At 40.0% G+C, this 27,677-nt stretch overlaps 1 protein-coding gene across 5 annotated transcripts in view; it reads right to left on the bottom strand.

Annotated features, from left to right (window-relative positions):
• Positions 1–855: 855 nt before the first annotated feature.
• The window catches only part of LOC120319514 (protein transport protein Sec16B-like), a 68,092-nt gene continuing 41,270 nt past the window's right edge, over positions 856–27,677 (bottom strand). For 4 of the 5 annotated variants that reach the window (XM_039368444.1, XM_039368447.1, XM_039368445.1 and 1 more), the window contains exons 18-27: positions 20,268–20,381; positions 14,749–14,818; positions 13,733–13,999; positions 9,666–9,736; positions 8,389–8,529; positions 6,404–6,493; positions 3,160–3,262; positions 2,375–2,439; positions 1,933–2,019; positions 856–1,346 (exon numbers count right to left, since the gene is read on the bottom strand). In XM_039368444.1, the coding sequence (XP_039224378.1) occupies positions 1,263–1,346; positions 1,933–2,019; positions 2,375–2,439; positions 3,160–3,262; positions 6,404–6,493; positions 8,389–8,529; positions 9,666–9,736; positions 13,733–13,999; positions 14,749–14,818; positions 20,268–20,381 (1,092 nt within the window). In that variant the 3' untranslated portion in view covers positions 856–1,262. The remainder of the gene's footprint in view (positions 1,347–1,932; positions 2,020–2,374; positions 2,440–3,159; positions 3,263–6,403; positions 6,494–8,388; positions 8,530–9,665; positions 9,737–13,732; positions 14,000–14,748; positions 14,819–20,267; positions 20,382–27,677) is intronic. The other variant, XM_039368448.1, reaches the window with a different exon arrangement.

Raw genomic sequence — 27,677 nt, 5'->3', positions numbered from 1 at the left:
CCTCTTACGCCCTAGTTCACAAGGTCACAAATTGAGGGCTACAACAGTGGGAAAAAAATTCCAATATTGATACAAAAATCTTCAATGATTCAAAACTGAAGAAATGAAGAGTACAACAGTATGCTAACAAACATAACTTTATTGCAAAAGAAAGCCATTTCACACTGGTCATTTAATTGCCAGCCTTTTTATTAACATCAATTGGACTACATTTTTTGGTTTTATTACTGGGATGATATGTAAAATATTTCAAGGTTGTGCACTGCATAAAATGTCTTTGAGTGTGTGTATAAGTTTGAGGAACCTGCTTTAGAAATCAAAACATCAGAGTCTTCATACAATACCAGGCTGGAACCAAACCCTGAGTATTTTATACAAATAACATACAAATAAAAAATGAGATTTATTCCCAAGTAAGTATATGTTCTTCTTCAGTACAAAGCAGCATAATTTAATTTGCTCCAAAATCACACAGATCTCAGTTGAGATCTATTCTCAAGAAATATACAAGAGATCCTACGTACATTTATTTAAAAAAAGACGTTTGTTGTTCTTTCCCAGTTGGTACCCTCCAGATATGTTTGGCCTACAATTTCAAGCCAATTGAGCAACGGATTATGAATACCTGTATTAAGTGGCAATGTACCGTATTTTCCGGTGTATAAGACGACTTTCTAGAGCCTGAAAATCTTCTCAAAAGTCAGGGGTCGTCTTATACACAGGAATATACGGGTAGCTGTTCTCTGAATTTAAAACCAATCTGCCCCCTAGTGGCCAGCCCTATTTTTTTTACAGAAATAAGCACTGACAGGACAAAGCTTTCTAGCAGCAAAGGAGCTCATCTATAAACAGAAATTCAATATTGTACTGTATTTTCTGGCGTATAAGATGACTTTCTAAAGCCTGAAAATCTTCTCAAAAGTTGGGGGTTGTCTTATACGCCCAGTCGCCTTATACGCCGGAATATACGGTAGACTATTAATAGTTCCCTTCCTGGAATGGAAGACAAAAAATAGGGGGGATGTCTTCCTTTTCATTTTATGTCTGTCTCTATACCATTTGCTGTAAAACTGTTCTTTAAAAGTACCAAGCAAATAAAAGTGAAAGGGGCTTATCCATTAGTTCACATTTGTGCTGTTATCCCTTTGATAACAAGCTCCAATGCCAGTAAATAAGAAGAGTAGCAAAGAGATCATAGAACTACCATGTTTGGGTAAGGCAATGGCTTCTGATCAGAGGACCAGCCACAGAAGTATCCTGGATTATTTGTTTTGCAAATGATGTGGCCAATATTGCTGAAAATTCTGTTGCAGATGCCCAGTGCCAGAGGCTGCTGTTGTAATAACCTGATAAGAAAGAATTGTCTTGTAACATTGGCAATTTTTCATAGCCTTCAGATCTCTATTGTTGACTGCGCAATAAGAATATTTAAGAATATTTAACCACCGCTCCAAAATGGTGGTTATGAAAAGTTATACTAAGTTTCAGAACTGTACCCAAAACTTTTTGCCAATGAATTCATTCAAAACTGAATTTGATGGAGAAGCTATAGTGGATTCCTGAAACAATTGGAACACTTAAGTTTTCCCATACATTTTTCTCTATTTTTCAATATATACAGAAAATATACCTCTAGGACAAGAGACTGGGGCTACAAAAGCCATTGTCTCCCTCCTGGCTAGTCTGCAGCAAAATGTTCAGTTGGATCGATCTTTCCCAATCTTGTGCTATCTAGATTTGATGACACCCCCCTCCCTTTCCATTATTAAGGGATTATTAAAAGGATTCTAAAGGAGTATTAGAAGGATTCACATTGTTCTATTGATAACTTTCTTAGGTTGCTGTTTATAGCGTATTACAATATAGTTTTATGTCCTGAAACTCCTCTTTCTTAAACTCCGCCCCCCACTTTACATGTGTAAACTCACATACCTGAGCAGGATTGAACAAAGGAACTGTCCCTTCTGTGTGGGGTAGAGGCACACTATCAGGGTTGTACTGATGTCTGAAAGAACTAGTCTGAAATATCAAGGGGGAAATTATTAATTGTCAAGAGTAGTCAAGAAAAGCAAGAAGTAAGTTACCTACAACTTCAATCACTCAAATGCCAATTTGGTTTCTTCAATATATTTCTGAATTTCACATCCAATAAGCCTAAATCAAGATTATTATGGATACTGTAACTGAAACATTGGGAAAGTTCATGGTAACCTATCACTGGAATGTAGTGTACCACCAAATGTGAAGTTCCCACAACAATTGGCTTGTTCTTTTTCCAATCTGGATTGCCAGAAAGTCTGTTTATTAGACCTCTTACCTCCCCAATGACATTTTTTTCCAAACCAAAGGTTTCATTTTGAATTCCACATCTCACCTGATCACCAGCATCTGAAACGATGGTTGCTTCCATGCTGCTAGGGCCTTGTGAATTTTGAACTTCTGGAGAATTAACAGATATTATATATTTTTCAAAAGTAGATCATCATGGCTCAGATTTAAAGTAGCACTGTAGTACAGGTAGTCCTCGGGGTCATATAGTGCAATGTCAGGTGACCACGCAGAATTACAACAGTGGTTATGGCAGTCCTAGCTGTATTGTTAGGCAAATCTCACAAGGTGGTCATGTGATTACCATTTTTGACCTCTTGCCACCTTCTTGCCAATGACTTTGTTTGTCAGAAGCAGTAGTGAACATGATGTTGATGTGTCCACAGGATACTGTGATATTGTAATTGAGAGGACCAGTTGCCCAAAACCCAAATCAGAATCACATGACCATTGGGACACAGTCACAATTATGAAGATCCATCATATTTCTCCCCTTGCTCAGCACTATAGTACGTTTGAGAGGTCTTCCAGTGAGGACTGCCTATGGGAAGGGTACTTTTCTACTGCATCCCCTTGATATCAAAATCCTTTAGTTTTCCCTATCTCCAAGAACCTGATATCAAATGTTGACGGGTATACCAAAAATTGGGGTTTCATTATGTACAAAAAAGAATATGAAATGCCAAATAATAATAATAATAATTAATTATTATTATTATTATTATTATTATCTGCCCATCTTGTGGTTCAAAGCAACAGAAAATCTTTAGTTACAACTAAACTAACAAAATATTGATCAATTCATTCAGAAGCATGCAGGGTTATATTTACCTGGAGATCTCTTGGAAAAAGAATTGCCTTGTGTGGGAGAAAGAGGAGGAAGGCAATGATGTTGATTCATGGGTGAAACCAAAAGGGACTGAATGATTTTCTCCTAGAGAAGGAAAATATATAATAGTGATAAAATAAATTGCTGGCTATCACCTCCAACCTTCCTGTGAAGATTGTGGAACATGCTTTCCCTTGAGATCTGGCAAGCTCCCATTTTTCCTTAAATCAGTGAAGAATTAGCATTTCTCACACGCTGGGATAGAAAGATTGGAGCCCAGAGACCAAGATTGGGTGTGTGTTTTTGTTTTTGTTTTCTTTTTTGTATTGGTTTATTGTTTGTGTTTTTAATACTGATGTTCACTACCCAAAGCTGCACTTACAAGATGGTTGACCATATGCATCTTTTAAATAAATAAATAAATCCTGAAATATGAAGCAACTATTTGACAGCGCACAAGACTCCCAGAAGTCCTAGAAGAATGTGAGCTGCCCAATAGTTAGCATTAGTTGTTATGCAGGGGCCCAGCTTTAGGGCAGGTTTGCTCTTCCTTTGGTAGTTCGAAGGACCGTGCACCAAAAGAGTTTTAAAATAAAGCAAAGGACCAAGATAGCTGTGATAGGGCATTACAAAGAAATATATAATTTAGATGCTGCAAGTACACTTCCATTGCATTTCCAATTTTCATTTTTTGCAAAGGGAAATTCAAAATGAAGCAAACTGATCAGAAGGTCTTTTTCCCACTGCTACTTTGTGAGCTCAGTCTGTTCATTATATTGGAAAGTTCCTTTTTACTAACCATTATTATTCAAAATGCTTTAGGAATGCAATTAATTCATACAACTGAAAGAGAGAGAAGCAGGATCAATGTGGGAAGAAAGAACTGATACATCATGAACATCACCAGGGCTGACACTTGTTGATACAAAACATCTCTCATTTGTCAAGATTTTGTGCCTGTAATAAAATCTGTAACCACATCTGTAGCCATAGTGTGCTCAGTGTGGGGCTACTAAACATATTTGGTCTTAATTGGACCATTTGAAGGGGGAAAAACTCAATGGAGTGAGGAGTATTTCTGAGAACTCCTAGGTTCTCCTAAGCATGACCATCTTATTCTTGATGACACCATTTTACCTATAACTGCTGTAGCACACATCGGCTGACTTAATTATTCTTATTTTCTGATTCCCCCCCCCAAAAAAAGAAAGCTAATTATATGCCATCTGGCTGTACGTTTACTTCAGAAACTGGCCAATTTAGCCAAGAAATTGAAAGTTAACTTCAGGTTGTTGTCATGGAGATTCTATCTCAGTGCCTGAAAGTTGTGAGGGCTCGAGTTGAGTGCAACAGGCTTCAGTTCAACCCAAACAAGACTGAGTGGCTTGAGAATTTTGGATCTCCTAGAGCTAAGGTCCTCCATCTTTTGTCCTGCATGGTGTAGCACTGCCTCTGACAGCTGTAGGGGTCCTCTTGGATTCAAGGTCCTGCTTGAGTAGCAGATAGTAGCCAGTTACCATATCACTACTCTTCGAGCTACTTTTACTACTGCTTTGCTTCTAGATGCAATTGTAGGTGTTGGTTGTTACCTTTAAAGCCCTTCCTAGCGTGGGAGCAGGTTACTTATGGGAAGGTCTTTTCCTGGTTGTTTCTACCCATCCTGCCTAATCCAGCAACAGAAGTATGCTCTTGGTCCCATCAGGGTGACGGCTGCCAAGGAGTAGAAAAGTTTTTCCACTGTGGCATCCACCCTCTGAAACATCATCCCTCCAGAGATTAGCATGATCCTGACTCTGCTGGTCCTGCTTTTGTGCCAGAACCCAAAGGCTCTGGGTATGTTTGGAGCCCATCTCTTGCTTATGTTAATGATTGTTCATGATTCCAGCTGCTGCCTCTTTTATCTTTTTCATTATATGTATTTTATTTAATGTTTAGCTGTTTTTGTTGTAACCATCCAGAGTCACATTTGTGAGAGGGCAATTATTTAAATCAATATATTTAAATACATATAATTCTTATTTGCCACTGCTTTCTTTTGGATCTTTTCTGACTTCCCAGTTTAGCTTACAGCCCCCCAAAGTCCTAGTGGTTTCCATCCAAGTGTTAACCATATTCAACCCAGTCTTCTGAGATTACTCAAGATTGCCCAGGTGTTGCCTGCTGTTGTATCAATAACTGCATTTATTAACAATATTATTATTCCCACACAAGAAAGTGCAAAGCAATCAATAAAAATAAGTATTTCTTTATCTCTAGGTCCTGAAGAAACAAAAGAACTGAATTAAAACAATGCTAGAGAAAAATTAACCTTGAAGCCAGGATAGATGGAAGAGAAAAGAATCCAATAAATCTTTAACAACATCATAAATATTAACAAAACACTCACAGTGGGAACTGAAGGTCCTATGCGGTATATACAAAGTTGGAAATTGAGGTGGGAAAGCAAACAGACAAAGACTAAGAGAAGGACAATGGAAGAGAAGACGACCAATACAAGAGACAACATATGAATAATGCATCTGTGAATTTTTATTTAGACACACCAACTGCAGGGTGCAAGAAGGAAAAAAGAATGTTCCTTCATGTGAAAACCTTTCTGCACAAACAAGAAATGTCAGAGAGGATCCTGCCAAGTTTTCACTTTGGCATGCTGTTTTTCTATTGGCAAACAGACTGTGACATTCATTTTTACCTACAGTTGTTCTTTTTTTTACTTGGGTTCATTAGGGGTGCTCTAAAGTTTGATCCTCACAGTAGTTGAAAGTGATACAATCTGACAAAAGCTTTACTATTTGATTCTGTTGAGCATACAAGCTAATCCTTAAACTTTTTTTTGTGTCAAATGAAGCTGTCATTTCCAGCCTTTCCCTTGTAGTTCAGTCACCCTCTCCCCATCACATAAGCCTCTAGCAAATATAATGCAAGACTCCCAAAGCCTCCAACAACTCCAGTATCTTACTGGTTTCCTATAAAACACAAATGTGCTGTATAAGCAATAGTGATCCTGCTTTTTGTATTCAGCCTTTCTAAAATGATAGATCTAGGATAATATTTTCAAGCTGGGTGTTCCTTGGATACTTTCAGAACTGCTGTCAGTTAAAAGACCATTCATGGTAGCTCCTGCTGTTTGGCTAGATTCTGCTGCTACTGAGAAACACTAGGAGATTTTTCTGAAGAGGACACATCATTGAACACACACACCCCAAAACACCCCAAACTCTTTCTTCTAAAAAGTTTCTTTGTTACCTGAGAAACTGAAGCAGTTGAGTCCAAAGATGGTGCTTCATCTTTATTTGCCTTGGAACGGAACCATCGGAACCAGCCAAAACCAGAAGTCTGGAGGGATACAAAAACTTGAATGGAGCATGCTGGGCTTTTCTTCTTCTAGACATAGAAGACATTGAGTCTCTGATCCAGCCATAAGCATATCATAGGGCTTGTTGTGTAAAATAGAAATTATGTAAGGGGCAGGAAGAACCAGAATCTCAAATTTTACTGTTGAGAATATGAGCCTCCCCCAACCTCCTCTTCTTCACCTACAGTGATTTTTCATTCCTGTAATTCTTCTTCTGGTCCAGCATTATGTTTCCAAAAAAACCCAATTAAATATTTCTGAGAAGCCATATGTTGGCATAGAAACAAACAAATTTCCTTTTTGTTCATCCTCACATCAAATCTTGAATGGCATGTTGCCTCCAAACACGGAAGATCCCTTACACTTCCATAGTCTAACTTAATCTGTTCTAATTTCATCTAACCTGAAATCATATATAAACTGAAGCAATATTTTACAGTGGTTCCATGATTTCATGAGTGGATGGTTTCAGATGGCAATAGTGGGAAAGAGAGCTCTACCCCTTACCCACTATGATATGGCGAGACAAAGACTTCTCTCTCTTTCCTGTTTAAAACTGCAGACCTCTATCAGTTTGGGATCAGGTATTGCAATTTTTCTGAATATACCCAGATAGACATCTCTATCCTGGCCAAGCTGGTGATATCAGGATATCATGGGGACCCTGACCAGTGCCTGAAGGCTGTATGGATTGGGAAGAAATAGATTAAAATTGAAGCCCAAGAAAACTGAGTTGCGGTTTGTCCCAAAAATATATGGCAGTGGTTCTCAACCTTTTCTTCATCACAGACTCACTTTAATTACTGTTTATGGCCATAGATCATGGCCACAGACCACCAGGACTTAACTCAAGATTTAATTCGTAACATTTCTTCTTCGCGGACCCCCTGTGATGACATCACAGTCCCCCAGAGGTCCATGGACCACAGGTTGAGAACCACTGCCATATGCTGCCTCTCTCTGAACCAATGATAATTCTGGAAGAAGCAGTCCTCCCTTTGAAATAACAAGTCTATGATTTGTGAATCGCTTAGACTCACGGCTATTGGTGGATAGATAGTGGGAAATTATAATTAAGGGGCCTTTGCTCAGCACTGGGTGGTGCATCACTTGAAGCTCTTCCTGAAGGAGACCTGAAAACCCTGACTCATGCCCTTGTCATGTCCCAGTTCGATTTTTGCAAAGCAGTCTAGATTTCAAGACTACTCAGAGGCTATAACTGCTCTAACTTATCTATTAAAAAATGAGAGTCCGCTGGGGCTTAGGGCTCTACATTGGTCACCAGCAGGTTTCAGGAACAATTTAATATGCTGATTTTGACTTTTAAAACCATTCATGAGTATCTATTTGAAGTAGATTAAATCCATTCAGTTTGTGCATCTTGAGCAGGGAAAATTAGGCTTCCTCCCTCATATAAGGACCATGGAATAGGAGGAGACTTTGTCAATTGCATTTACCCTGTTTATCAACCTCCTTCCAGAAATCCAGATGACCCTATTGCTAGTGACCTTTTGAAAAAAAATTATTTTTAAAAAAATTTATAAATACACAAACACACATTAAAGCAAATAGATACATTTAAGGTAAATAAGTAAATCAACGATAGTCTCTTTTGCTAGATCTAAATTGATTTTCCCAGAACTGAAGCTTGCATAATACTCACTGGAACGTAACAAATGAAAAATATAATACTGTTTATTTTTTAGTTAATTTAAATTGCCTGCCACAATGCAGTTATGTGTTGTATGAATTTCAGCATGGATCAATTACCTACAATAAATCCACCATCTTCAAGATAGACTAGAATATAATCCTAGCATTCACAATTGCATAATTTTCAGATAATACAACTGAAATTTCAACAAGATTGCCTCACCTTCAGTACCTCTTGCTCTGTATTTTCCATTAATTTCTTCTCCGATGAGGTTTCATCCCAGGAGGCTTCTAGGGACTGAGGTGTATCTTCTGAAAGGGTTATTGTGGAACTCTCAGAGACAGTCCGGGTCCGTGAATTGGCCTGACATCAAAGAGAAAACATCAGCACAAGGTAACCCGAATAGATCAGTTCCATAGAGATAACTAAATAATAGCTTTGTTTGTAGCCTAAACCATCCTGTCTTTAAAACTGACACTACTGTAAGTCAAAGTCTTTCCTTATATCAATATCACAGAAAATCTAGTGAGACAGATCAACATTGTTTCCATTCCTATAACGAATCAGTACTGTTAAAGATGGAAAGTGGGAGATAAGTGACTTTCTCAAGACCAACTAGAAACCTTTGGCAGAATTTAGTCCTAGTATTTAAATTTCACACATCCAATTTTATCATAAAACTGCTGCTTTTTATAAGGCATGAGTCACTAGTGGGATGCAAGAAATTGAGATATCCCAATTCAATGATCCCTAACTTTAAAAAGCAGAGTCAGCAAGACAGGTGACATATATAGGAGAGCTAGTTTGGTGTAAGTTAAGATAAGATAACCTTTATTGTCATTTTTTTACTGTGGACACAACGGCACACATCAAAAATGAAATTTAGTTGCCCGCTTTCAAAGTGAAACACGTACATGACACGCCCTAAAAACATACTATATACAACATGTGTATAGACCCACACCCCTACATATACATAACAAATAAATATTAAATACTGTCCATCTTGGATATATAACGGAAGGAAGAAGCTTGAGAGTTCACAAGGTTAATGCTATATGGAATGAAACTATGGCTGAATCTGGATGTTCTGCTGTGGATACCACGAAGCCTCCTCCCAGTGTAGTGGTTAAAGTTCTTGTCTTGCCTAAGGCATGAAAGGTGGCTGGGTGATTTTGGGCCAGTTACTCTTTCTCAGTTCAACCCACCTACCAGGGTTGTTGTTGTGGGGAAAATAGGAGGAGGAAGGAGTATTAGATGTGTTTGCTATCTTGAGTTATTTATAAAAGTAATAAGAGGGAGATAAAAACTGAATAAATAATAAATATATTGTAACGCTCTGACCAAAGGCTTATTAAAATTGCCCACCTGGATGGTTTTGAAACAATAGTTAATCTAGGATTGTTATAGTTTGCCAAAAAAAAAGAAAAAAAATCTTAGATCTGACTCCTGGATCCTGCTACCATCATGGACCTTCTTCTTCTTCTTCCCCTTCTCACCTGATATTCTAGAATGTGCTTCTTTGGCTCACTAGGAAAATGGTCCAGCCCACAAGATTCCACAGTCTCCCCTGCAGATCAAACAAAATTTCAGAGCACTGTTCAAAACTGAGCTCCCGTAAATAGTGGAATAATATCCACAGACCACCCTCATACCCTAGAAACAGCTCTGGGCAATTAAAACCTCTGGCTTCTGACGAAGATACATTGATACGTATGTAACTAAGTAGACAAAAACAGGTAAGAAACATTTTCACATAGAAACCTTCCTCATTCCAATTTTATTTGGGAGAAGAAAAACATCCTTTCTGTTATGACAATTACAGCTCCTTCATTATTTTCCAAAGAATGTTAAACAATGTTAATTTTTCCTCATGTATCACTGTGTTAGATCCGGTTTTGTTAGAGCAGCTGAGAAGGTAAAATAAACTTTCTGACAGACTTATGAGGAATTGAACATTTGGTCTAGCATTGTAACAGTATCACTATTTACAGAAGCTTAGGAAACATATTTCAACAAACAAGCAGGCACACTCATGCAGGATGGTCCACCCTTCCATTAGGCTTTCCCTGTTTTTTTCCCCTGATGAAAAAAAAAGCACTGATATCCCATGAAGCAGGAGTGCTGAAAAACTTAGAAAAGAGGAGGAGAGTGCACTCCCTCTCCTGGCCAAAAAAAGTCAAGGCTTTTTTTTTCAACCTGTTATTTCTGTTTGTTTTTAATATCTGGGCTACTAATCTAGGAGCAGAAAGAAAGAGATACTTGTCTCTTCCTTCTGTCCTACTTTAGTAAAACTCTGCTCTCTGATCTTTCATATTTTCATCGGCCTCTGTTTGGAAACATCCTGTGGGAAAAAAAATTGAATTGGAACCTGGACGAGTAAAAAAAAATAAAAATATATTTCGTAGCAGGACCTGGCTCTTTATTTGCAAAGCAACAAAAACATCAAACCAGTGTGAGTAATGTCACATCTATTTTGGTCTTCAATTTAATGTGCTTTTAGAAAGCAGGCAAACAAACAAAAAAAGGTCTCATTGTTCCTTAGCAGCTATTTTGTAGACTTTTCCTGAATCCAATCTGTGACCTGATTTCCCTATATAATTTCCTTCTCCTAAAAGCAATCACAAATGGCAACTGAAGATCAAGACAAATTGTGCTATGGAGAAAATAAGGTATATGGACCGGGACTCTGGCCCAGAAGAATTACCAGCATGCATCCCCAGTGGTAACGCTAAACTAAACTGGAAGATCTCCAGAGCTTTTAGGAACAAAAGACACAGAAAGACCCATCATCAATCTCAGAGATGATATCTAACTTGACCCAGAGCAGCATTTAGATCCAAGCAAGAACATACAGGAATAGTTTGGAAATTGGCAGAATTGTTGCAGTACCATCTTTGGAAATAATGAAATGCTTACTAAACAAGCACCAGGGTATTGTGGTGGTGGTGGTGGTTAATCTTCAAATCAATTTACAGTCTGGGACTGGTAAAAATTTAACAGTTCAAGTCCTAACCAAGGACCTAAGAGCTATTAAGGCAACATCTGAGTATACAGTATAGGCAGTTCCAAGTAGGGTAGGATTTTTTGCAAAGATATTCAGGTCTAATAAATTCAGGTCTAATATTCAGGATATTCAGGACTAATAAATTCAAAATTTCTAGGCAACCCTTTGGGTACTGCTGCAAGGGTTCATTCTACTATTGACACAACCATTGATTTCTTCCTTCACAATCACTCAAATTCAATTTGCAAATCGCACTATTTTGTTATTTTTTTCTAGCTGTTTCTCAATAGGATAGGATAGGATAGGATAGGATAGGATAGGATAGGATAGGATAGGATAGAGCTGGAAGAGACCTTGGAGGTCTTCTAGTCCAGCCCCCTGCTCAAGCAGGAGAACTATACCATCCCAGACAAGTGACTATCTAGCCTCTTCTTAAAGATCTCCAGTGATGGAACGCCCACGATTTCTGAAGGCAAGCTGTTCCACTGGTTAATTGTCCTCACTGTCAGGAAGTTTCTCCTTAATTCCAGGTTGCTTCTCTCTTTGATCAGTTTCCAATCATTGTTTCTTGTCCTGCCCTCCAGTGCTTTGGTGAATAATGTGACCCCCTCTTCTTTGTGGAAGCTCCTCAAGTACTGGAATACTGCTTTCATGTCTCCTAGGGGAAAGAAATAGGTTTCTTCTTTTCTTTAGACTAGCCAAAACCAAGTCCTGCAGCCTTTGATCATCTTAGTTGCTCTTCAATGAATTTTTTCCAAACTTTCAACATCTTTTTTGTGATATGGTGACCAAAATTGGCTGCAATATTCCAGGTGTGGTTTTACTAGGGTTTTATAAAGCGGTACTAATACTTCGTGTGATCTTGATTCTATGCCTCTGTTTATACAACCCAGGATTGTATTAGCTTTTTTGGCTGCTGCTGCACACTGCTGGCTCATGATTAAGTGATCATCCACTAGGACTCCAATAACTCTCACAGTTACTGTTTTTAAGCCAGGTCTCACCTAATCTGTACTTGTACCTTTGATTTTTCCTGCCTAAATGTAAAACTTTGCTTTTCTCCACATTGAAACTCATTTTGTTGGATAGGGCTTATTGTTCAATTTTGTCAAGATCTTTTTGGATCCTGAGTTTTCTTCTGGGGTGTTGGCTACTCCTGCCAGTTTGATGTCATCTGCAATTTGATGAGTTCCCCTTCAATTTCCTCATCTAAGTCATTTATGAAAATATTGAAGAGTATTGGGCCTAAGACGGAACCTTGTGGTACCCCACTGCTTACTTCTCTCCATGTGGATGTAGTGCCATTGAGGACTACTCGTTGAGTACGGTTTGTCAGCCAGCTACAGATCCATCTAGTGGTGATGTTGCCTATTCCACCTTTTTCTAGCTTACCAAGGAGGTAGGTTGTGGTCTACTTTATAAATGCCTTACTGAAATCTAGGTATACTACGTCCGCTGCATTTCACTGGTCTACTAGTTTAGTCACTTTATCAAAGAATGAGATCAGATTGGTTTGGTTCAATTCATGCATCCCCTGGTATGGCAATATCAATGAATCAGACTGTTTCTTTTCCACAATACTGATATCAGGAGTTCTGTGGACCAGATGTCTGTCTGTTTGGGATCTGAAAGTCCCATATTATGCAGTAGGCGTTCAAGGAACAAAAACAGCAATGAGGTTTTACAAGTTTATGGAACAATCCCAGGATTTCAATGATTTGCTGTAAAACAGTTGAGCAGAAAAAGACCAACTAAAGTGGAATGGAAAGACACAGGCAGGTGGATCTCTGGCCTGCATCTCCCTGCTTAGATATCTCTTATTTTCCCCTCTTTGGAAGGTTTTCATTACATTATTTTCTCCTGTTACGCAGTCTTCAAACTCACCCATCAAAACATCTCAGCCTTCTCTCTCAAAGAATCCATGTCTTTCCTAGATTCCCTAAAATCCAAAGAGACTTTGGAATTTAATATCAAAATAAGGATTGTCTTCCTGCCTCCTCCCATTCAAAGCTAAAAAAGAAACCATTTAATGCATAAATAAAGTCTGGCATTATCAACAATATTTGCCAAAAGAGACAGGCCTGAAATTAGTTATCTGAATTGCGTTTTAAGTGTAGAATTTCACTTGTCTAATTTAATTATTTTTAGATCATTGCAATCAGGAAAGGGAGAACATCGTGGTTTATCAAATGTACTTAAAACTGAAATTCTATTTAAAATTCTTTGGTTGTCTTTGTTCTATTCTTGAATGAACAATTATTCCTGTTCTTTTGTGCCTTCCTTAAGTAGTATATACTCCACTACAATAGAGAGAGAGAGAGAGAGAGAAAGAGAGAGAGAGAGAGAGAGACTTTATTTTGATATACTGTATTTTTCTAGATTAAATATATTTGTTTCCTTCAGTACTTTCTTCACTCTCTGCCTCCAATGTCCTTGAACTCCACTAGAGGAGAATAAAGTGCAATAGGAACAAACTGTAAGGGTGGCCTATTGTTCTTTACAATTAAAATCAACTCACAGAACATCATGGATAACTACTACAGAAGCACCCATCTTTACCTGATGGTTGTTTCAGATGTGAGGAAGGATCATTTGAAAGGCCTCCTGAAGACAAAGTGGAACTGTGGTCATTTTCTGCTAAACAAGCCTCTAAACTAGCAGGTGTCCTCTCTGAAGGATATCCATGTCCAGAACAGATATGCAGCTGTTGATCCACATCTGGTTGGTGCCCACTTGAATTAACAGGTGACGGGTGTCTATAAGGCTGATGCTGTAGATTCTCCCAGCATACCTCAGCTTGTTCAAATTCAAAATGAGGAGCTAAACCTGATAATACAAGTCTGAATATTAGTATTATTCCCAATTGATAGATCAGGAACAGAGGTGAGGAACTAATGGTCTTATTAAGGTTAAAAAATGACATTCTTAAATGGGTTAATTTAAAAGAAGATTGGCCTTGTAACTATAATTTGTAACCATAACTGCTGAAAGGTTTAAATGTCTAGAAAGCATGTTTAAAATCAGACTGCAAATAGGATTATCTCTTCCACCAATAATTCTCAGATATAGTGCCACTATGCAAAACTGATGAATATACTTAAAAAAAGCAAACGGCTCTCTGAAAGAGTTGTAGAAAAGAGAGGGAGAACAGAATTAGATTCCAAAAATCAGATTCATTCTTTTTAGAAGCAACCTTCTTTATACTGTCATGCATTGGGCCACAATTCTCCTCATCTCCCCTGACCCCCCAAAAAAGCCATGGCCAAAAGCTATTGTTTTTAGAAGGCTTTATAGGGGTCACAGTATGACTACAGAGGAGAAAAATATAGTCTTATGAATTTCATTATGTTTCCTTCCATCTCTCAATAAGAGAGATGCTTACTGATTCAATAAGATACATTCTTAAACAAATACCGTACATATGCAATTACAACTGCAGACTTTCGATCTAAATCCCTTTTTCCAAGTGGCACGTATACTTGAAACCAACTCAGTTTTCAAATCAAACTTGAAAGAGTTTGAAAGAACACACCTTCTGGGTACACCTGCCACAATTTGTTCTTTCATTCTTTTACCTGATATTGATCCATTGCCTCTGCAAACCTCTAGCTGGGTGGATGTAGTGTTGGGAAACCCTCTTTGATCCTTAAATTAGATATGAGAGAAAACACACATAAAATACAAATCCTGATAATGGTGTAAGCTCTGAGGCACAGGTAAGAAAGGGCAAAACAGAAACTCCCAGTATAAAACCCTCAATTTCAACGTCAGAATAACATCTTTATCTATTTGTTTATTTAGTTACTTATTCATTCCAGGTATATAGCTGCCTGCTTGCCAAACAACTCACAGTGGCTAATATTGTTTAAAACATTAAATGCAAAGAAAATATAAAGAATAAGTCATTGGAAAATAAAATACACTGCTCAAGGAATTAGATACACAATGCTAATAATTTCAATTGCCTACCTCTGAGGTAGGAAACAGAGCACTAAATAATACCTGGGGATTATTCTACCCCCTATATGGGGATTAGTCTACTCCAGGGGTTTTCAAACCTGGTCTTTGTATGACTTGTGGACTTCAACTCCCAGAATTCCTCAGCCAGTGTGCCTGGCTGAGGAATTCTGGGAGTTGAAGTCCACAAGTCATACAAGGGCCAAGTTTGAAGACCCCTGGTCTACTCCATGCAAGGTTGCTATTTCCAGCTATACAAAGCAGTTTCTACTTGTATTGGCTTTTGAATCACTTTGCCTCTACAGTCCTGGGTTTCCTATTTGAAGACAAGGAACCTGAAACTTATGATAAAGGTTGAACATTGACATCCTTTGATATTAATTCAAATTCTGCATTTGGGGCTGCTGGCAAATTTATCCAGTTTGACCATGTTTCTGGAAATTCCTGAAAATAAAAAGACTGCTGCTTTTAAAAATTAATCTGATGTCACTCCACCTAACCCCTCTGGAACAAGGCAGTTTATAAATCTTATGAATGAATGAATTTGAGACATAGGACATTGTCTCCTGCATGGCTTGTTCTGACCTTCTATTCTGGTCATCTAATTTGATATACATTTGAGATCCTGGGAACCCAATGTCATATAGGTTAGGACTACTTTTATTATATATTATATGTACAATATGGTCTGTATGTATGTGTCTATTAGAAATTCATTTTGCCACTTGGACCACTTTTCCCCCCACTCAGTTTATAAACAGTGGCAGCTCTATTATGTGCAGTTACATTTCTCTAAACAATTCAAAACACTGCATGCACAGAAGCATACATACATATCTACATTCTTTACTGCAATCACTGATCCAGATACATTAACAAATAAAAGAATATAAAAGCAACCATCCATTTCTTCTGAAAGTTTCAGTAAATCTGGATCACAAATTTTAGCAGATGCCAAGATAAAATACCTGCCGCTATATATTCAGTATGAGAGTTACAATATTTCAAGGACAAGACTCAGGCCTCTCATTGGTACCCAAGCCAATTTAAATAACTGCAACTTATCAGGGAAATCCAATTCTTTCTAGTCTGCATATGGCTCTAAGGATTCCACGCTCCCATGAAACATTGCCTTCAATTTGGGCATATTGTGTTTCTGGATATATAAATGTTTTAGAAAAGGTTATTGACTTCAGCTCCCTTTTAAGTTTTTGAAGCATTCCTCCTCCTATTTCATAGCTGCTATTGTTGGGAATTATAATAATAGGATGCAGGTTGACATTATAGAATACCAATAACAGGGCTGCTGACACTTCTAAAAGCTTTATCTTATATCTGTCCCCACCATCAAATGATATATTTTGAGCAGTATATTTAAAGTTAGTTGGTAAAGTCTTCAGTTAAAAGTAGAAATCTTTCAAAATACTGCACCATGCCCTGAATCTCCCTACTTCAATTAAAGGTAGTAGAGAAGTTTATTCTTAAAATAGCTTCCACTTTATTTGGATGTGGGCTCATTTTATATTCATTTCTGCAATGTCCCAGGTATGTAAACTCTTCCAAGCACCAGAGGAATTTATATTATGCTTATTCTATTTGAAAATTACAGCTTTTACAGGACCTAAAACTTTGGGCAATCTCAGTCAAGTCCATTAGACTAAGTTGCCTTTCCTGAAAATCAAAATATCTTTCAAACGATATAGATGTTTTCCATTGTAACAACCCAAGAGACCTAAAAATTCCTGTTGTCTTTTAAAGAAAATTCTACCAAATGATATAAGTCAGCCTAAGACAGTGGTTCTCAACCTGTGGGTCGGGACCCCATTTGGGGTCGAACAATCATTTCACGGGGGTCGCCAAACAACGCAGTCCGCCATTTTCCCCCCCTTTTCCTTAGCTGTGCTACTCCCTTTTATTCTATTGGCTTTTGAAAGCCAATAGAATAGACTCTCTTGAATAGAGTCTAATTCTATTGGCTTTCAAAAGCCAATAGGAATTGTCCAGGCTGTCTCTGCCCTGCTGAGCCCGCCAAAAGTCCCATTCTGCAAACGGTGCTGCACCAGTTGAGTAGTCCTCGACTTACGACCGGTTGAGTAGTCCTCGACTTACGACCGGTTGGGGGGTGCGGCATTAAAAAGGTTGAGAACCACTGGCCTAAGATGAGCCTAATCTACTGGCAGGCTTTTGCAAATCATTGAAGAATGCTGCTTCTATTGACAAGAACATGTTTCTCTCTTTTTATGACTTTGTACAGTTTTTTAAATTTGTAAGTACATGCACAGCTTCTTGGCATGCATTAGTTTGCTACAATCATTTAGTTACTCCATACTGAGCCCTCTTTTCCAATTCTGCTTTTATTTTGACAGTAACGAGTTTGATATTCTGGCCAGCTGAACTGCCTAGGCAAAAATTCTTTCTTTAAGCTGTAGTTTACTGAAAGAATCTTTATGGTTTCTTTTTCCTTGCAAGACTCTATGTTGTTTTTCCTCATAAACATATTATTTCAACAGATGCCTCTTTGCCCATTTACTTTCTTTGCCTCTGTGCTGAGTAGTATCTATAAATACTCCTAGGCAGCCTAATTTCTTGCTGCCAAAGTTGTTGTAGTCAGTTGGAGACAATGTGCATTCTGGAGCTTTTTTAGACAACTTCTGAAAATCCATTTTCTTTAGTTTTTATATCAGCTTTAAACCCAATGCACAGCTGTTGGTCTCCAAGACACTTCTCATGATTTGGCAGAATCATCAAGCTTGCAACTGGTTCTCCCCCCCCAAAAAAATCCTCATTATGTATTGCATGTATTCTCACTTTAGAATGCAGCTGTGGCCTCTTTATTTATATCTGTAACATTCAGCAATTTTAGCATGACATTCTAAATGACTCCTGTGCATGTCCCTTCCCACAAAAGTACTTAAGTCCTTCAGTTAAATTACTGTATATTCTTGTGACTGGGGAATAAAGTTTGTCGAACCAAACTTTTTGTCTGCTTTCCTTCTGTAACAGGATTGGACAAAGAGTGGGCAATGTCCTCTGTAACAAGAATGGGCAACTTTTAAGGATGCATCAAGCCTTATGACACACTATAAAGGTGATTTGCTCCAGGATTGATTATGAAAGTTTGGGAAGAGAGAGTTTAAGGAATGAACCCCTAAAATCAGTTTTAAACTTCTCCAGAACTCCCTTTTCAAACCCTTTTATTAAAAAATAAGATATGAATAGTTTGGCTGCAATAGTCTTGGGACCAGAAAAAATTGCTATCAGACCTGGCAAAAAAATTTGCACCCATCCTTTGTAGATTTGTTTGGATGGCTGTGCTTTTTAGCAAACTTCTACCAGCCTCTTTAATAATCTTGCTCTTAAAAAGCTCCAAGCATACCCCTTATTAAAATAAAAACAGCGGCATCCACACAGAGAACTGGTTGTTCACATTTTTGAATCCCACCACTGCACAAGCTGTCTTGTGGATTTCTTGGGCATCCAAAGTTCATCAAATTTTCTCAAGAGAAACTAATCACCTTAACCAGTGGCAGCAGAAAAGCTCAGACATTTAACAATCTGCACCATCTGGGCCTCCATACCATAAACGATAGTGCATGTCTAATTTTACCCTTCTCTTGCATTCTGGTTGATGGCCATTCTGGAACCTGTTTCCAAGCAGTGCTATTAAAATCAAATCCATCTGCAAATTATAGGACTTCACATGACTGAAGTACTACTTATGCAGCCTGTAACACTGCAGAATGGTTAAGAGTTCCAACTCCTATTTTTCTTTTCATATTTTAAAACCCTGAGACTTTAAGTTAAACAATTCTTTAGCTGATTTATATTTAAATAAATATATGAATTGCTTCTCTTCCTAACTAACTCTGCCTATTTTTTTCTTGGGACAGGTTCTTCCTTACCACAAATATAAAGAATTGACTCCTCCTTCCCCTATTCACTGCATAGGATTACATTTCACTATAGAGCTCCATTGTAGTGAAAATAAAATATATGTAGATGCCAATCTGAACCACTATCAAAATAATTGGCTTCAGTTGGAGAAGCTAATAGTTAGTTAAATTTCACACCAGGCATGGCAATAAATCTTAGCTCACCAGAACTCCATATTCAGGAGTAGGAAGTTATTTACAGAAGAAGTTTCATAGATACAACGTGGCTAGATAAATTATTGTAGTCAAGTTAGCACACAGAAATTGATCAGGCTTGGTTTGCCTGTGTGTTTGTGTTTCTATGTATCTAGCTAGTGTGTATCTATTCCAGGGTTTAAATTTTAGATCTTTTTCTCCTGCCTTTTTAAGTCAGTGGAAGTTCTGTCATCCTCTTCCTAGCCTTGATAATGAAGGATATGTATTCAATGCTTACATGACAGTTCTGACTGACCTGAGAATCAGTAAGTTCCCATCTCCTCAGCTTCAAATGTTGAAAAAGAGTCAGTCCTTCAGTTGAACTACATTCCTGGTGACCAAATGGACCCATCATGAGGCTTTTTTGGCAACGATACAAAAGCAGTTTGCCACTTTGACTACCATCTCTAACCTATAGTCCTGAGACTTTCTGGCTGGCTCCCATCAAAGTATTAATTAGGTCTGGTCCCACTTTGCTTTTTTTTTTAATCTGTGAGTCAGCTAGGTATTGTGGTATGTAGATTCAATTTTTAAAAAACACCCTAAATTTCAAGTCTGCTCGCCTCAGAATACTGAAGTCCAACTCAGTTTAAAAGTAATACATTCAATAAACGACAATTAAGTAGAAAACAGAAAACAGTCAGATATTTCTTAGACCCAGATCTTGACTTTCATCCCTAGGTTTGAAAAAAATAAAAATACTTTTCCCTGATCATCAAATGGTCTCTGTAACCAGGAGAGCCAACTGGGTGACTTTGGGCCAGTCACTCTCTCTCAGCCTGACCCACCTCCCAGGGTTGTTTTTGTGGAGAAAATAGGGCAAGGAAGGAGTATTAGATGCCTTGAGTTCACTCCCTTAAGGTATCTATAAAAATAATAAAGGGATAGCAAAAAAAAAAATAATTCCAGTAACATGTTGATGTTGCATCATTCAATTCAATCTGAGTGGCCAGAATCACAAAATCACTAATCAATCCATCTGCAAAGGCACACCATCCCATAATTCTTACCTCCCACTGTTGATAACGGGCTCTGAGTTCAATGAGCCAATCTGGTTCCAAATCCATCTCATACTCTGCCTTCTCCAGGAGTCGTGGGTCAGAGTACTTTAATCGTTCTGCTAGCTATTCCATTGGAAAATAGAAAAGAAGAATTAGTCACCAACCTATTAGAGACTTTTTAAGCTATATGACAAAGATTTTTTTTAAATGAAGCAAATAAATTGTGGGCAGAAGAGAGTCATGAGTCTAGTCTAATCTATCTTTGACTCTACAGACATTGCATTGCCTACAAAACCAAAGATTATATTCTATTAAAACCTTTTGATGAGCAAATAAAGGGAGGAAAGCCACAAAGTGTCTAGAAAAGTCCAGGTTTTGTGGATTCTTTATAAGAACATCTCTATTTGGGTATGATTATTTTAAGTTCTGGGTTTTTTGGGGAGGGCTAAATTCAGTATTTTTCAAAGATGATGAGTCATTCTTCACAAGCAATTCATCAGAAAATAAGCCAGGTTGCAGCTGTAAGAAAATATTAAGATCAGCTCAGTTGCAATCTGGCTTATTTTCTAACAGAACTGGAATATGACCTCAGGCCAGGAACTGCATTTTAAGAATCTGAAAAGTGAATAATACTACATTATATAAGTGGGCAGGGCTGGGTCTGGGGGGGGGGAATCATTGAGGGCTTTATTGATAGATACATTTAGGGCTTAAACTTCTGTTTTCATCTGCTTTGCATTAATATTGCAAGAAACTATGCCTTAGTTTCCAGTGATTGTAGTCAAAGAAAACCCTGTGGATATACAAAAGGGACTTGGGGATTACAAGTATATTTATTTATTTATATCCCACCTTTATTATTTTTATAAATAACTGATGCTCCTAGAATTATTACTCCTACTATAAGTTGCCCTATTTGCCCTAAAACCTTGTTTAAAAAAGAATGTGCCATAAATAATGCTAGCTCATTAGTATCATCTAAAATTAATATCAAGCTTTGCTAATAAGAATGAACGCTGTTTTCTCCTCCTGCTTTCTGCTTTGCAAGGAGTTATATGTTCTAATTAGTGAGGGAAACAGATCTTAATATGCTAGCATCATTCACATTTCCAAAGAATGCTCAGCCATGTTGCTTTGTCACAGTATGCCTTAAAATGTCTTTTGTACAAATTAATTTAAATTGCCTGAAAACAGCTTAATGTCATGGCTCCGACAGATGAAACTCTTCAAAAGAACTTCGAGGCATTGTTTACCTTAAAGAATCTTTTATTCGAGAAACAAAGTATCGGCACTACATAGTTGAAGCCAAAAACTGAATTCCCCTCCCCTGCGCACAAAGTAGCAAAGCACAATTCCCTCCTCCAATTAACAGTCTTAAATCACATTCCCTAATTAGCTTGAAGTGCAGACTTTCTCCCCAGCTCTCCAGCCCACCAAATCTTTATCAACTCTGGGTACAATAACCTTGGATTCCCTCGGCTGAGTTATTATTGTTATGATTAGCTGGACTCTCATCCACATTCCCCCTCCCAGCATCAACTAAGTCTAAAAACGAAAAAGAAAAGATGGCTACATTTCCGTCTGTTGTCAAAGCAAGAACATCCAATGTTAGCAGTACTGATATCCGCCCCCCTTACAAAAAGGACAAATCCTGTAATGTAAACCAAAGCACAGGTTAGGGGTTGCCTCTGGGTTTATTAGGGTGTTTCTTATAGAACCTATTAATTAGTCTGTCAGCTTTTACATCACTAGATTTCACCCAGGTGGCCTCAGACAATGGATATCCCTTCCATTGCACTAAGTACTGCAATTTCTCCTTAAAAATTCTAGAATCAAGAATATGCTTTACTTCATAGTGAGTCTGTCCTGCCACCACAAGGGGTCTGGGTGCCTGCTTAGGGGAAGATCTTAAGGTGGAACCCGGAAAAGGTTTCAACAGGCTACAATGGAAAACAGGGTGAACTTTTCCTAAGAGCCTAGGAAATTTTAATTCCACGGTGACCGGGTTAATGATTTTTACAATGGGGAAGGGTCCTAAGTACTTCAGTCCTAACTTCTTATTAGGTAACTTAAGCCGTAAATATTTAGTTGACAGATAAACCTTTTCCCCAACTTGGAATGTTCTTTCAGGAGCACTTTTTTTATCTGCCTGTTTTTTGTATGTCTCAGAAGCCTTTTTCAAAGCAGTTTTCGTGGTTTTCCAAACTTCCTCCCACCCATTGATCAAGAGTCTGGGAAGCAGAGGTCACTTAGGGGTATTTCTCTTTTCCTGAGGCCACTTTAAAAGGCATGAAGCCAGTGCTGCTGTGAACAGAGTTATTGTAAGCCACCTCTGTGAAAGGGAGGAGATCAGTCCAGTTTGTTTGTTGATAATTTACATAGCATTGAAGATACTGCTCCACCATTGAGTTCGCAGATTCACCCCATTGGTAGATGGGTAAAAAATTGATGATAGTCCTTGAGATGAGGCAATTAGTTTAAGAAAACTCCTCCAAAACCTAGCTGTAAACTGCAACCCGTCAGAGATTATTCGTTTAGATGCGCCATGCAGTCTGTAGATGTGTTTCAGAAACATTTTGGTTAGTTGTTGGGCAGATGGGAGCCCTTTGCAGGCAATGAAGTGAGACTGCTTTGAGAACAGATCTATCACAGTCCAGATGACTATATTTCCCCTACTTTCAGGTAGATCTACTATAAAATCCATAGCAATTTCTTCCCATGGTTGGGAAGGGTCTGCCACCGGTTGCAATAACCGAGGAGTTTTCCCCAGAATTCTTTTCATAGTGACACATACAGCACAACTCCAGACATAATTTTCTACACCCCATTTCAGTCCCAGCCACCAGAATTGACAGCGGATAAGGTGTAGTGTTTTTAAATATCCAAAGTGCCCAGCCTGTTTTACATCATGGCCATGTCGGAGTGCATTAAGGCAGAAAGTCTCTGGCAAATATAGTTTTATCCCTTTGTAAGCCAAACCATCCCTGCATGTTAGGGAGGTTTGATTGTCTTTGAACCAGTGGTCAGTGAGAAGCCCTTGTTTTATTTTCTTTGCCCCAGGGTCATTGGGATTAGGGGCTCTTGGAGGTGGAACTGTGTGGCGTACGTTGAGAAGCAGCTTGTGGATTGGAGATAATTGTCTCATTAACTTCTTTACACTAGCTTTTGTACTGGGGAAGTCTGGATAGGGCATCAGCTAAGAAGTTTTTTCCTCCCGGTATGTACTTTAGGGTGAAGTTAAAATGGGTAAAGTACTGCGCCCATTGTTCTTGTTTCAGGGACAATTGCGGGGAGTCTTTAGTGCTTCTAGGTTTTTGTGATCAGTCCATACCTCGAAAGCCACTTTACTTCTTTCTACATAGTGTCACCAGTTTAATAGAGCCCAACGGATTGCAAAAGCTTCCTTTTCCCACACAGCCCACCTCCTCTCACATTCAGTGATTTTTTTCAAAGGGTAGTCTCAGGGTTGTAGGGTCCCACTCTGGTTCTTTCGCAGTAGCACAGTTCCAACAGCCACATCGCTGGCATCAGCTTGAATACAAAGGGCTTCCCTGGGCAAGGATGTTTTAAGACCGGTTCGAGCACAAATAGACTTTTTAAATTTTCAAAAGTGGTTTGACAGTTCACAGTCCATGCTAGTGGTTGGCCTGGATGCAGCTTTCCTCCCTCTTTGCCTGTTTTTAGTAATTCCGTAAGGAGCAGGACAATTTCAGCAAAGGAGGGAATGAATTGACGGTAGAAGTTGGCAAATCCTAGGAAGCTCTGGAGCTGTTTGTGAGTCTTTGAGGGCTGCCATTCAATTACGACATTCACTTTGGTCGGGTCCATTTCAATGCCCTCACTGGAAATTCTGTAGCCAAGATAATCTAGTCGGGTCTGGTGAAATTCACACTTTGATAGCTTAATATAAAGTTGGGCGTTCAACAGTTTCTTTAGAACTTCTCACACTAGTTTTATGTGGTCAGCTATATTCGTGCTATATATCAGGATGTCATCAAAATACACCAAAACTCCTTTGTATAAATGGTCATATGGTAGCTGATTAATCAGCTGCATGAAGACAGCTGGAGCCCCTTGCAGTCCAAAAGGCATGACTTTAAATTGGTAGCTCCCCATGGGACAGTTAAAAGCAGTCTTCCACTCATCTCCCTCCTTTATACTCACCCGGTAATAAGCCTCTCTTAAATCCAACTTAGGGAAGACCCTCCCCTTTGCCAGGTGGGTAAGTCCTTCAGGAGGGGGAGGGGTATTTGTTTTCCATGCTCACCGCGTTCAGACCTTTATAATCTATGGAGAGACGAAGCAACCTGTCTTTTTTTCTTTAAATAACCCCCGGGGTCCTATGGCAGACTTGGCCCATTCGATAAATCCCCTTGCTAAGTTTTTGTCCACATACTGCTGCATTCTTCCATCTCAAGGGAGGACATAGCATACACTCTTAGCCGTGGGAGTTTGGCTCCCGATAACAGTTCGATAGAGCAATCATTAGGTCAGTGGGGAAGCAGGGTGTTGCGTTCTTTCTCACTAAACACCTCCCCTAGGTCCCGGTATTCACTGGGGATGAGTGGCTTGCCTGGCTGAGACAAGGCAGCCACGTGCGCTAGCTCATTGTGTGGGCTAAGTCTCCTGTAATGTCCGTCAGGTTAAAGGGGGGCTTGGGTCCTATAGGTAACCTCTCAGTCCTCATTCCCTTCTCCCACCAGATAAATGGCTTCCATCTGTCCAACCAGGCTAGTCCTAGGATCACAGGTTTAGTCATTTTCGGAGCCACCATGAAACGAATGAACTCCCAATGCTCACCTATTTCTAAGCATAGGGGTTCAATCAATTGCGTGACTAAAGTTCCTCTTATTAGGGAACCATCGGCTTGCTCAAACCTCACGGGTTTGGAGAACAGCCTTGCTCATATGCCCATTTTCAGGGCAAGTGATAAGCTAATAATACACCGGGAGCATCCGGAGTCGACTAGTACTTTTAAATATACTATGTCCCCGTCTTAGGGATTATGAGTTTGGCAGGTAGTGAGAAAGATGGAACGTGTCAACTCACCATCGGGTCGTTCTCTCCTTTGTCGTTGTTGTCGTAGGAGGGTAGAGCAGCGGCAGGTCCGGCTTGGGTCTCGGCATTCCTGTGTGGGGGATGTGATTTAGGCAATGGGTTCCTGCACGATCCACTTGGATTTCTCTTTTGGCGGCTACTGGGCTGGTTTCTTTCTCATTGGTGATCCCGGTCTATTCTGCTGCTGAGGGTAAGGGACTGAGCAACTCGCTGTTCGATGTTGTTGTTGTCCACATCTGAAACACTTGATCGATGGACCAGCAGATGGCCTGGGATTTTCAGTAGCCATAGCGGTTGGAGGTTTTGGGGGGGGGGCTGTCATTTGGGTTGATTTGGCCTCAACTCGGTTTCTTGTAGGGGTGGCTTCTTATAGCAGGTGAGTTGAACATCTAGTCTTACTGCTGCCTGGTACCATTCTTGCAGGGATTGCTCGATAGATACAGGCCTGGGAGAGGTGATCATCTAGTCCCTCCTTGAAGTGATGGACTAGGGCAGTGATGGCAAACCTTTTAGAGACTGAGTGCCCAAACTGCAACTAAAATCCACTTATGTATTGTCAGGTGCCGGATGGGCATGGTCCATTGGGTAGGTGAGGCCCATTGGGTGGGACTAAAATCAATCAATCAATTCCAACTTTCCAAAATCTTTTTTTTTCCACGAGAAGTTGAAATTGATTGATTGACTGAACCTTTTTTTTTCACACAGCAGCAGAGGCCTAAAGCGAAAAGATTTTATAAAACCCAGCTGAAGGCCTAGGACTGGGGCGCTGGTGCATGTGCCCACAGAGAGGACTCTGTGTGCCACCTATGGCACACGTGCCACAGATTTGCCACCACGGTAGGGATTGCTCAGCCCACCTCTCCATTTGGCCGGCTATTTTGCGAAACTCTCATACATATTCTAGTGCAGGCCTGCTGGCTTGTTTTATTTTGTGACTTGTTCCTCCACTTTGAGAGCAATTTATGGGTCCTCAAACCTTGCTCTCAGTCCTAGGAGGAAGAGATGGGGGTCCTCCAACTTGGGTGCTTGATCATTATATAAATTGTTCAGCCACTTGGATGCTTCCCCTTCCAAGCTGGACACAATCATGTCGCCCATAGTGACTGGGTTTGGATAGAAATAGACACAGCGGTTCAAGTGACAGCGCACCTGGCTGAGGAAAAAGATCAGCTTCTCCGGGTCCTCATCAAAGGTTCTCTAAGAGGTGGCACCATCAGTGGTTGCTGGCCTCCCCACTGTGGATGTTGCATCCCCAACTGTTGCCGCCTCCCCCCATGGTGGCTGCCGCATCCTCAGTTGCTGCAAGACTCCCAGTGGTTGTTGCACATTTAGGGGCTGTTGCCACCAGCACGGCTGTTGCTGCATTGATGGTGGCTGTGGCATCCCCAATTGCTGCACAACCTCCACCAGTCTCAGTGACTACTGTAATGGCACCCCCCAGTTACTGTGGGCATCCCAGCGGTTGATGCATGGGCGGGGGCTGCTGCCATCCCCACTGCTGCTGGCCTGCAGAGGTTATGGTGCCCCCAATTGCTGCAGGTCCCCCTGTGGCCCCGGAGGTTGTTGTTGCTGGATCGCCATCGGTTGTGGGCCCTCAGTGGCTGCTGCACGTTCAGAGGCGGCAGCCAGCCCCACAGCTGCTGCTGTACTCCCAGCGGTTGCTGACTCCCTGGTGGCTGCTGCACATTTGGGGGCTGCGGCCACCCCCAGCTTGGCTGCTACACCACCAGTGACTTCTGGCTTCCCACCTAGGGAGGTTGTGACATCCCCCATTGCTGTATGGGCCCCAGGCTGGGTGACTGGTAAATGCGTCGATCCCGGGCTTGGCTGTCCCGGCAATGGCTTTTATCTTGGCAGCGGCAATCTGGGCTATTGGAGAGGCAATGACTGGAGCTGTCTCTCCCTGCAGGGCTGGAGGTCATGGTCGGTGGCTTCGAGGACATGGAGGCTGCCTGATCTGCACAGGGGGACTGGAGGTTCCCCTTGGCAGGAGTTGGTGGCTGCCTTGCCGATCATCATTATTGCCGTTTGGGGAATGGGAAGGTTGTTCTCCACTTTTCATCTCTAGCTCCTCAAATCTTTCCACCAACTTCTCCACTGATTGACTACAAGCTGTGGACAGGTACGTCCACTCACCCGAGTCCTCAGTGGTAGATGATTTTGTGGTTCTCCACCGGTCTGGGGAACGCAGCATGTGGGAATCCCCTTTTTGCAGCTCAATCTCGTCCATCTTTGAAGCACTTGATTGTGGCAAGGCTGTCTTGATGTGTCTGGAGTCTTTATTAGGTAGGGTCCATTCCTACGACCAGATCAATTGTCGTTGCAGCTTGGACCTTGCCCCCAACTGAAAGGCCTGAAAAG

The sequence above is a fragment of the Crotalus tigris genome, unplaced genomic scaffold, assembly GCF_016545835.1.
Source record: "Crotalus tigris isolate CLP2741 ecotype Arizona unplaced genomic scaffold, ASM1654583v1 scf7180000020791.254202, whole genome shotgun sequence".
Taxonomy (NCBI): Eukaryota; Metazoa; Chordata; class Lepidosauria; order Squamata; family Viperidae; genus Crotalus; species Crotalus tigris.
This window is presented reverse-complemented; position numbering and strand designations above follow the sequence as displayed.